Source organism: Monodon monoceros, unplaced genomic scaffold (genome assembly GCF_005190385.1).
Source record: "Monodon monoceros isolate NGI ecotype Baffin Bay Population unplaced genomic scaffold, NGI_Narwhal_1 Super_Scaffold_11, whole genome shotgun sequence".
Classification (NCBI taxonomy): Eukaryota; Metazoa; Chordata; class Mammalia; order Artiodactyla; family Monodontidae; genus Monodon; species Monodon monoceros.
In genome coordinates this window covers 127,025,886-127,038,045 of record NW_021703767.1, presented here as the reverse complement: position 1 = coordinate 127,038,045, position 12,160 = coordinate 127,025,886, and the positions used below count along the sequence as shown (strand labels likewise).

General features: G+C 49.4%; 1 protein-coding gene across 1 annotated transcript in view; it reads left to right on the top strand.

Annotated features, from left to right (window-relative positions):
• Nucleotides 1–12,160, top strand: part of EPHB1 (EPH receptor B1) — a 428,767-nt gene that overhangs the window by 403,918 nt on the left and 12,689 nt on the right. Inside the window, exon 13 of the mRNA XM_029215290.1 lies at nt 11,109–11,258. Within this exon, the coding sequence (XP_029071123.1) occupies nt 11,109–11,258 (150 nt within the window). The remainder of the gene's footprint in view (nt 1–11,108; nt 11,259–12,160) is intronic.

Sequence of the window (12,160 nt, the reverse complement as noted above, 5' to 3'; positions counted from 1 at the left end):
AGCTTGTGTGTGTGTGTGTGTGTGTGTGTGTGTACTTATATTTTTAATGGTCTCAAAAATGGTCTCAATATACATACCAATCCATTCATCACCTTGCTTTTTCACTTAACAATGCATCATGAACATGAATTTTTCCCCTCTTAGTACCTTACTTCCTGCCTTTGGAAACATTTTGCTGCTGCTCCTGTAGGCTTCTTAGATTCTTTCTCAGGCATCCTTTGTATGAATGAGCTGTAGAAACTATTTAACAAGCTCTCTTTTTAAACAAGCTCTCTTTGACAGCCATCTAGGTAGCTTCTGATGTATTATTTCAGACAATGCTTCAGTGAATATTCTTAAGGAGATGCCTCTGCACACTTATATAGACAGTTCTATAAAATTAATTTCAAGACAAAAATTACTGGGCCAAAGAATTTGCACATTTAAAAAAATTTAAAGTAACGTCAAACTTAAAGAAAAGTTCCACCTCTTAATAACTGTAATAGTACAGTTGTCAACTTAATTTAATTTAACATGGATAAAATACTTTTATCAAATCTACTGTCTGTATTCTAATACTGTTAACTGACCCCCAAAAGTCCTTTTTAGCACTTTTTCCTCCTAGTACAAGATCCAGTCCAGGATCAGATATTGCATTTCGTTGTCATGTTGTTAAAGCCTCTTTTAATCTGGAACATTTTCACAGCCTTTCTTTATTTTTTATGATATTGACATTGTTAAAGAATACTGCCCCTGTTTGTAATAGAAGCTTCCTCTTTTGGGGTTTGTCTGATCTCTCCTCACGATGAGACCCAGGCTCTGCATCATGCATTACATAAATGATGGTGTGTGCTTCTCAGGGTACCACATCTAAGCACATGATGTTCATTGGCTCCTCATGGTGATGTTAAGAACTGCATATTTTAAATTCTGGTAGGAAAAAAGTTCATTTCCCAAAACGTTTTTGCCAGTGTATACTCCTGCCACAGTTTGTGAGATTTCTGCACAACCCTATCCCTTTCCTTATGCAGGCACCACCACCAGTCTTCTCAACATATGCCCAGTCAGTACACTGTGCTTGTTAATGCTTTATTTTAAAAAGAAAGCAATACACTTTTTTTTCTCATTTCATTTTGAGATACTCTTTAGAATTCTTATGCCTCAACAAAGTTTCCCCAAACATCAGAAATGCAATAGGCTCCCACGGTCTTTTGTAGCCCCAAACTCACTGGGACTTGGACAGTGTGAGTGTGATGATGGCACAGGCGGGATGGGACCATTGGCTGAGAGTTTGGGGCTCCACGCTCTGTAAAAGCAAAACAGAAACCAGTCCTTTTATCCCCCACTTTGGGAGAGAAAAGATGCCCCTGCCCTCCATATGCAGGGACATTTATCTCCATTTATGCTTCCATCTTCTTTCCTATTATCTGCTATGAGGAAGAGGCAGCACGGGATTGGGAGTTGAAGGATCGGTTTCAAGTGTCCCCTCCACTTTCTATCAGGTGTGGACTCATGGCCACCCTCCTCGCCTCCCCCCCGTTCACATACCTGATGAGTAAGGGACTCAGGAGGAGCTGGCCTTCCCAAATGGTCTTTGGGGCTGGCCCTGCACTCCCTGGCCTCCCTCACTGCCACCAGAGAGGACAGGCTGCCCAGGGAACAAGGCTCCTGCCGGGAGATAGGCGGAGCAGCCTCACTCACGCATCTCACACGCTGCCAGCATCAGCCAGCAGCACCTCGTATGCCCCTCTGAGATAATCAAGCATTATTATCCCTATTGGCAGGTGGAGACAGTGAGACAGTGGTTCAGTGACTTGGTTATAACTGCCGGGATTGTTTGAAGGAGAAGCCGTGCCAAGAAGGGAGTACAGTTCAGGAAGCCAGGAGAACTTAAGCTATTTAACGTGACTGATTATTTTAAAATAGCTGCTGGAGGGTGGGGGCCGGAAGAGGGGCTAGAGGCGTGGCCAGTGGACGTTGGGGAGGCACCAGAAATTACCCTGCGAACAAGGAATAGACCTAGTATACCTGAGAAAACGGGTTGCCACAGTCTGTCAGATGCTTACAGAAGAGGAGGGAAAACACTGAAGGCTTAGTCAGCTCCGTGAGGACAAGGAATAAACCCCTCAGCTTCCCGCAGAGCTGGACAGAGGTCCCCAGGATGGGCATGTAGACAGAGCATCCACCCTACCGGCGCCCTCCCCTCACGGCTCAGCGTCTGGAGCGCTGCCGCGTTGCCCTAGGAGGTGTAGCCCTACCTCAGAGTGGCAGGAAGCCCCGAGTGTCTCCATACACAGAGGTGGGAGTAGAATGGGAGAAGAGTGGGTGCCTGCCTGAGGGTCACAGGGGAGACACTTGGAACAAAGGTGGGGAAGCCATCACGGCCTGCTGACAGAGACAGGAGCCACAGAGACCTGGTGCCAGGTGTCACTAGTGAGGCAAACAGATGCACTAGAAAAGGAGAGGAGAACTGTGGTCTCTAAAGGCGAGGCAGACAGGCAGCAGTGAAGCTGTGGCGATGGCAGCTCCAGGGAAAAGCACAATTCCTGCCATGTTCAGAAAAGCAGCCAATACACCCTGGACCGGCCAGGGGAAGGAAAGGGTAGAGAGCGCGGTGACTGGCTAGCCTCGTCCTCAAGCCTGACCATCCCATTTGCTGGCCCTCCCCGCCAACCTTGCCATTCCGAGGTCACATAGAGGTTTACCCTCCCACCCCACCCTCTTGGGGCCCAGGCTTGGGGGTTGCACCAGGGGAGACTAAGCCCCATCATCCCTGCCAGTTACCACTGTAACTGTAACCACTGTTAGTGGTTTTGTTCTCTTTCCCTCTACTGACCCTGACCTTGCCCGGAGAGGGTACACACTGCCTGCTTGTGGAATGAATGAAGGCAGCATGTGAATTTTTAGCCCTTGTCTCTCCACCCTTTCTTTTTAATTATAACCTCGAGAAATGCTGTGTGATAAAAAAATATATATAATGAAATGCCCGCATCTCAGCCATCAGGGGCTATTTTGGGGGTGGATAGTAAGAGACAGCTGTTTGCCCTGACAGTATAGTACAGAGAAACAACGTCTGTTTGGTTGAAGAACAGGGTTTTTTTTTTTTTTTTTTTTTTTTTCCAGCTGGGAAACGTCACCAAGTGGCCTTTCTGTTCTTCACACATGAAACACACACTATCGTCCGCATATTTTTAGTTAATTTATGTCCAAATAGGCCTTTCTCTCGCTGCTGGAAAATGATGTTTGGGCTGCAATTACCTTTGCAGCATCTCACAGAAGGGTTTCAGCGCTCACAAAGCTCAGCGGAGAGGCAGCACATACCCCACCGACTGTAAATCTCTCCATTTGTAGCTATTCAAATCACATATTTTATTACTAGTACAAAATACGTTGTGTCATTCATTTTGGAGGAGCAGCTAATGCTTCAAGAAAAGCTCTGAAAAACATTCTATTTAGAAACAATTTTGTCTGCAGCCAATGCATTGTGTCTTTTGGGGTTGTCTTTTCTCCCAGCCCTTTTCTCTGTTCTGTGTGCCATTTGCATGACAAATGGGATCATCTTCTCTCCAAAAGCTCACCCGTCCATGCAGCCGGTTTCCCACCTAAAGTTCTAATTCTCTGTATGGTGCATCATAATCCTTAGCATGGTAATAAATTACAGTGTCACCATCAGGATTGTGGCTTCTGGAAAGAAATAAGCAGCGGGGCCAGATGAACTCTCTCAGAAGATCGAGAGACTGTTTTCATGCAAATTCCTGGCATCCTGGGGAACTAGAAACAGCCTCTTTATTATATAGACTCAGTTGCAATCCAGCAGCCAGAAGCCATTTCCACTGGCTCTTAGAAGCCGGTAATGCTAGAGAAAGATAACCTTTTTGGCAGAAACTTCTTTTTCTTCTTGGCTGATATGGGTCTTATCTGGAAAAATCACTTTGCTCATTAGGTTGGGCATAATGGGTCAGTGTACTTTCCAGAGTGCTTTTAAATAGAGACATTCATTCTAAAATACCTTCTTAATTTAACACTTAGAATCACGTTAGATCTCTGGGTCCAAAGCAGTGGACGGTGACTGGGGAGCAGTGAACAGTGACAGCAGGGCAGGAGGAGTGCGTGTCCCATGGATGCACCCTAGGGCAGGGCCATCTGTGTCTGAACTGTCTACAGAGGACTGCACAGAGCCAAGGCTGATCAACCACATGGTCAGGATGGTCACCGCTTCAAGGGGGAGTGTTCAACCTGCCACTCCAGAGGGCCACTTGCTATATGTGATGTAAATTTCACCCTAGTTCACCCTCCATTCCCCTTGAGCCATAGATACACTGGACAGAAACTTTGATGAAGCCAGCTCATTGCCTTTTTCCCCATCATTTTAAGATCTTTTGCAGTTCAGTGCAGTAAGGCAAATACTTGCCATATATAGGCTACTCATTCTCTCACCTGTAGCAGGCATCACTCATTAGTCATGGCAGCATTCCTTGCTGAGCCCAGATGGAGCCTCAGAATCCTTCTCAACCCAGCCATTAACAAGGACCAGAGTTGGTATATGAGATGAGACTTCACTCAGTCCATGACTTATGCTGGATTGATCTGTGCCAGTGGTTCTTAAAGTATAGGAACCACACTGAGAATTTGTTAGAAATGTAAATTCTCAAAGCCAATCCCAGGACTAGTACATTTGAAAGTCCAGGTTAGGGCCCTGTGATGTGTGTTTTAACAATGCTTCCAGGAGAGTCTGATGCACACTCAAATTTGAGAACCACTGCTGCAGGCCAGTGCTTGTGACTAATGACTGTTCATTAGAATCACCTGAAGCATGTTAAAACTTACCAATGCTTGAGCACCACTCCCAGAGATTCTGAAGAAATTAGAACACCCACTGGCATTAAAAAAATAATAATAATAATAACCTTCCCCAGAGTGATTCCCAACGGGTAACCAAGCTTGAGAAGCACACGCTAGTATTTATGGGTATGTCAGGAAAAGGGATATTGACATGGCCTTCAGCTACTGTTGTGCAATTAAGATAAAGCTCCCCAGGCCTGGAGTGGCCACCTGGGTCTGTGGACACTGCTGGTGGAGTGAGGGTGGTTCTCCCTCAGGCATGTCACGCCTCTCCAGTGAGTAGGGGTAGTGATGTGGCTCCAGAGCTGCCTTCTGACTGTTGTCCCCGTTTCCACATCAGTGGAGATGCCAAGGATCTGTCCCTTGAAGCCCTCACTCCACAGCACTCACATTGCTCAGCAAAGGGCCGTCCTTCAAGAAGTAGACTGGCCGGGTCTGAGCAACAGCGCTGAGGAAATATTACAGAGGACCCTGTGGTTTATCTGCTGGGCTTCCACCTAAATGTTAGAGGTTTCCCTCACCCCCAATAGTAGCCCATGGTGGATCTGCCACCTGGGAATTTAACAACAGTATTTTTAAACTAGTGCCTGATAAAATGGTATATACTCAATGTATTCATTCCTAGGGCTGCTGTAACAAAGTACCACAAATTAAGTGACTTTAAACAGCAGGATTTTTTTTTTTCTCTCCCATTTCTGGAGCCTAGAAGTCCAAAATCAAGGTGTTGGCTGGGTCATATTCCCTCCAAAGTCTCCAGGGAGGAGTCTGGTCCATGCCTCTCTCTCCTCGTTTCTGGTGGTTGCTGTTGCTATCAATCTTTGCAGTTGCTTGGCTTGTAGATGCAGCACTCCCATCACTGCCTCCATCTTCACTTGGTATTCTCTCCTACATCTCTGTGTTTTCACATGGCCTCCTTATAAGGACACCACTGGCTGGATTTAGGGACCACTCGAATCTGGTATGACCTCATCTTTTACTTTATGTTACCGAGCAAAGGGCTTGCTGCCTGACATGCATAGAAGCCAATACCATGGAACCAGCATTTGAGAAAAGAAAAGGCTTTATTGTGAGGTTGATCAGCAAGGAGACAGGAGGCAAGCCTCTCAAATCTGTCTCCCTGATCCAGGGTTGGGTCACAGTTCTTCGAATTAGGGGAGGATGGTTGGTAAACGGAAGCACTGGTGGGGCAGGTTTTGATTGGAGGGCTTTTGAACTTGGCCATTTATGGTAAGGTATGGTAAAGGGGCTTCAGCACCGGTCTTCATGGACAGTGCACCCTTAGTATCTGAAAGGGTTCCAGCATTCAGGTTCCAGTCATGTCCCAGCTCTTTGGTTCTGTGGGGTGGAGAAACTTTGGTTCCGGGTGTTATTTGAGGTCGAAAATTTCTCCTCTGTGTATGCTTCAGCTGCACGAGTTGCAGTTTTGTTCTGTTGTCTCTGAAAAACAGCTCAGTATATTGCTAGAAACAGAATGGGGCCAGTTTGGGGCTGGTTTTTTGGTTACAGTTACATCCCAAAGACCAGATTTCCAAATAAGGTCAGGAGTTTAAAAGTTGAACGTATCTTTTTTGGGGGGGGGGGTGCATAAATCAACTCACAACACTCAATAAATTCTTGTTTAATGGTAACAATAATATACTGGGTGATTTACGTATATATAATGTTGGATCTTCAAAACAACCCTAATATGTTTTATATATTACAAACCTATTCGAGAGCGAGCATTGTGAAATTCAGGATCATTGTGTGATGATCTCGGTCATAAACCTATCACTCCAAGCGGATTCCTCATGAGGCACGATTCCAATGATTCCATGATCATGATACTCAATATTCATGAATGTCTGGATTCCTGTTATATCCCTGCTGAGACTTCCTCTCACACATGATGGGGGAGAAAAGTACTGTAGCAACGCCCAGACACACAGAAGCATTACCCTTATGGGCATCTCTAGGATAAGTAACTAGCAAGGGAAATCAGTCCTATGCTCAGACTTTAGCCTGGAAAACTCCACAATTGGGTGGGTTCTAGAAACAAAAGCTACGAGCTGTGCCTATCTAATGTCGCTGTGGCAAGGCAGTGAGCTGTCTGGGTGGCACTGGAGATATCTTTCACTCCTTGAGAGTAGGGTTGAGTCTCGTCACTGCCAGGTTCCCAGCCGGGTGCCAGGCAGTGTGGGTGCTGCATAGATGCTTGTTGCAGGCTGGCTGAGGCTGAGGGACTAAAGTACCTCTATGCTGGAACCTTCTACCTGTTGGCATCACTCCTGGTGGCAGGTGTAGATGTAAGTTATCAGCAGGTGCCCCTGCAGATGGCTAGGTTAAAATTAATCTGCTGCCAGACGTCATCTCCTACTTTATCAAATTACACACACACATGCACACACACAAAACACACACACGATCTTTATAGTTTGTCTCATACCTGAATTAAGGCATGATTATCCTGAAGCAAACTTTTAGAGATGTTAAACTTTTGAAGAATTTCTGGGCAGCACAACCATTCAATGCCAAGCTTTACCTGGAAGGTCAGTGTAGGAAGTACACTGATAGCGGTGAGATGCCTCTCCCTCCGCGCCTCTTCTCCCTCCCCCACACCCCAACAGTGCCCCCCTGATGCAGCTCTGGGGGAACCAGGTCCCTGCCGAATGCACACCTGCTACTTCAGCATCCCTGGGGGCATCGAGTCATCTGGTGCTTTGAGGAACCTGTGCAGGGGACAATGCTCTCTGCAAGCCCAGTGTTGGCCCCTCTTGCCCACGTGGGCACAGATACCTTCCAGAGAGTCTCGCCTGTTCTCCATCCCCTGAGAATTCTTCCCTCATGCTTCTTCCCATCCAACAGAGCAAACCACTCCTTCCTTATGCCCCTTCCTCATGCCTGCATTGGTAATAACTGGGACCCTCAGAGAACTTTGCAGTCACAGGAATGCCTTGGCCTTGGCCTTTCCAGTCCAGACTCCTCTTCTGGCAAGAAGACTTCCCTCACTAACAGAAGCCCTGGTGGCTGCAACACTATCCCACTTCCTTTTCTCCTAGTCCCCTGCGTGGAGCTGGTCACCATCCTCTACATTAATAGATTTCCTTTCATGTCATTGAAGATGGGTTAAATAATCATCACCATAATTACCTCTGAGCATCAGAAGGCAACGCTGATGACATGATGTTTGAAAGGCTGAGAGGAAATCGAAAACTCCCAGAAGGAAAACACCCATCCCCATGCTCCCCTGGCTGCCTTGGATGTCAGCGCCCCCTGCTCTCGTGGCAGAGGGCCGGTGGTGACAAGCTGTCACCTGCCTGTCCGGCCACTCTTCTCAAAGCCTCTGCCACCTGCTGGGATGGGGGCGGGGTAGTGACAGGCCAAACTCCGTGTTCAGTGAGGCCCAACAGCGCAAGGTGGCAGGAGGGCTGAGGCGTGTCAGTGGGCCTGGCACTGCTACTTGACATGCAGGAGGGAGGGCTCAACAGCTGTCACTGGTGGCCCCTGGGGTCTGCTCCAGACTCGGGAGAGAGGACACCTTCAGACTCCCACATTTCCTCTTTGAAGTTCAGAAGAATCACACTTTCGTCTCCCCTCCCTCCTCTCTCTGACACAAACAGATGCATAAAAGATAAGCCCTAACTCTCTTTTACCCACAGACCTACACGGCCAAGTTTTCTCTCTGTCTCTCTGTCACACACACTGGTAAGTTCTCACTCACAGAGTCTCATTCCCTCTCTCTCTCTCTCTCTCTCTCTCTCTCTCTCACACACACACACACACACACACACTCACACTCACACTCACACACTGCTCTCTCCTACCTCAGGTAACCCAGGTGTATTGAGAGGCCAGAAACTGCTCCCCTCTGGGGGAGCCCCAGGCGCCCTCCAGGTGTGGCAATACCACCTCCCCTAGTGGGGACACACAGCATGGGGTCCCTGCGCTGTCAGACACCTGCCTCAGGTGTCTGACAACTCCCTGTTCGTTGGCTGAGTTTTCCACCTCTCGCCCCAGCCATGGTACCAAGGAGATAAAGCCAGTAAATTCATTCATGTTTTGGGGAATGGTGAGAACAGAGCCTCCTGTTGCCTCGCAGCCCAAGCCTGCCCTCCAGGCATTTGTCACGTTGCTGGCATTTGAGCTGAGAATGTCTCCCACCACAAAAGCCTGCCATCTCCTGGGGGAAATCAGGGCTGTCTTCTTGGCAGAAAGCTGGATGGGTGCCTGGGGAGGTCGGAGCCAGACAGCCTTTATTCCTCCCAGACCCCGGGTAGGAAACCAGGTAAAAATACACTTTGCAGTTTGCTCCTTTTTCTCTCACTCGTGCTCAGATTAACCACTTATACATTTTTTTTTTTTTCCGGTATGCGGGCCTCTCACTGTTGTGGCCTCTCCTGTTGCGGAGCACAGGCTCCGGACGCGCAGGCTCAGCGGCCATGGCTCACGGGCCCAGCCGCTCCGCGGCATCTGGGATCTTCCCAGACTGGGGCACGAACCCGTGTCCCCTGCATTGGCAGGCAGACTCTCAACCACTGCGCCACCAGGGAAGCCCTCCACTTATACATTTTTAAGGTATTTTTGCTAAAGTCCAACACATGTTTCTGGTGATTTGAACAGATCGTGGGAATGGTCAGTATAAAAATAGCCTCCTTCAGCCGAGGCAGGAGGCAGATGAGAAGGGGGAGGAGATAGGGAGCTTCAGGTCTCATAGCCCAGGCATCGCCACGGGGCCATGGGAGTGAAGTCCAATATTTGGCCTGGAGAATTGAAAATGAGGACCATTTGCTCTAGAGAATGATGAACTCCACCCCCGTAAGTGGCATCAGTGCCCTACAGAGCTGCTCTGCTCTCTGCTCCCCTCTATTTCCCCCGTGAGAGTTCCGTGCTCTAGCCGTCCTGCATTGCGGGCACTTACCATCTTCTCTGTTACCCCAGCATGTGCACGTGCTGCCCTCTGCCTGGACTTCCCTCCTCCCCACACTCTGCCTGGTTAACTAGTTACCACGTGTATAGCATGGGCCCTCTATGCCAGGCCCTGCCCCAGCACTAGATGGATCGTAATCCACTTATCCTCATGATGACCTGACTATGTAAGTGTGATCATTACTCCCATTTTGGCAATGAGATACAGAGGCGCAGAGAGGTTAGGTAACTTGCCCTAGGTCACACAGGTAGAAAGGGACAGTACTGGTATCCACACCTGGCCAAAGGCTTCAGGAAACTGCCCTTCTGACTGCTCCTGTCCACCTTCCCTGACCCCTTCCTATGTTAGGGAGTTTCCTCTGGTTCTCAGAACACCTGGTATCCCCCTCGGCCTCACCCTCATCACTTTCCACCTGGTTAACAATATGTATTAAGTTTCTGTTTTCTTGTCTGCCTCCCCATGCCTGCCCAGCTTGAGGGCAGGGCCACTGGCTGGCTCAGCCCTGGGACACCAGCTCCTCAGAAAGGGCCTGGCACAAAGCAGTGCTTCTTGCCTATTTGTTGATGGGGTGCATGTATGGATGGATGGATATCAACGCCTTAGGTAAACAAAACAGGCCAAGTTCTGGCGGACAAACCAAGGGCCAAGCAGAGAGCCAAGGTGGAAACTCCCAGGGTGGGATCGGAGGGTAAAATGGAGAAACAAACCTAAGAGCGGCCCTTTAGAAAAATGTGTCTGCGACTCTGGATGTCGACCTGCACAGAAGGGCAGGGAGGAGAGCCAGCATCTATCCGCTCTGGGCCCGGTAAACCCAGTGCAGCGGGGGCTGCCTGCAGGCCGCAGAGTGAGGAAAACCTGTCCCACAGGGCTGGAGCACAAGGCAAGTGGGGCGGAGGGGCGGCGCAGCGTGATCTTGTAGTCAGGGGTGTCCCAGGAGGTATTACCAATCACTACCTTCGTGTTTGCTTGTTTTGCTTCCTTCTGGCCCATGTGTCGTGACTCATACATGTTGTGGGACAGCAGAGCATCACCTGCCTGTCACGGCTCACGTGGCCCATCTCACGCAGTATCGTGCGGTAGTGCTTTTCTGCCAGTTTCACTCGCTCCTCCCACCCACGGTGACGTTAGAATCAGGACATAGGGAATGGGGGGTAAGTGCAGCCGCAGCCCCAGTTACCACCTCTTGTGCGGTGCAATGTGCCCACATGCGGCGTGAGATGGCCCAGCCCCGCAGGTCCCCCTGCCTGGGGGCACCAGCTATCCTAATTCACGAAATGTCGGGGCGGGGGTGGAATGGAAGGACACGTGTGCCCACTTTATTCTCACGCACCTTCAGCTAGGAACCCTACTGTTGGGCTGACCAGGTTTCTCCTTCGCACAGGGAGGCAAGATCCCCGTGAGATGGACGGCTCCAGAGGCCATCGCCTACCGCAAGTTCACGTCTGCCAGCGACGTCTGGAGCTACGGGATTGTCATGTGGGAAGTCATGTCGTTTGGAGAGAGACCCTATTGGGATATGTCCAACCAAGATGTGAGTGTCAGTGGCACCTGGCTGCTACAACCCTTACCCCAGGGGTCCCACAGGCCATGGCATGCCAAGCCCACCTATCTGTTTTCTGCTTGGGGCCTCAGAACGTGAACGTGAGGTGTCCAGGGCAGGGGATATTGGATCCCCTTGGCACCAATATTTGAACTAATCAAAGAGCCCAGCATGACCCCAAAGCCTGTAAAGATGCCCAGGCCAACGCAGGAGACAATAGGCTGGTTCCGAATGGCCAGGAACCATGAATAGATCAGGCCCAAAGTTAATCAGGAAATTCTACCCCACTTCAGAGCTCCATCATCACGAGTAAAGGAAGGGAAGCCGTGCTGGTGGGAGGGCTGGCCTGGCTTCCAGGCTGCTCTGCTCTGACAGATGTGCTGTGTTGAGCCAGCTGCAGCTTCTGTCTGGGACTCACACCTCTCCGCTTTAAAGAGAGGAATTAATCGTAAAGGCCCTTCTTTCCTGAGAATCCGCTCTTCTGGGAGTCTGTGTCACCTGTCAGTGAAGAAGGTGCTGAGTGAGAGCCCCAAGGCTGGTCAGCTTCAGATGGGCCTCAGGAGGGGACCTGTCTGAGTGGAGGTCAGCAACAACCCTCCAGGCCACTCACAAGGGACAGGGGGAAAGGAAAGGGCCATCTGAGATTCTTTAAGCAGAGGCATTTTGGGAAGGTGTTCCAGAGGGGACCCTTTGCTACATAGTTACTAAAAGGTAGGAAGACTTTGAGGATGATTTGCTTTGGTAAGGTCCCAGTCAAAATCCTACCTGGATTCCCCCACTGCCTTGGACCCTGGGCTGTTCCCCAGGGCCACTCCTTTGTGTTCTGAATACATGCCCTCCCCTTGGAGAGTCTGCAGTGTCCGTGTTACCTCTGTTCTCTGCTTGCTCTTCCC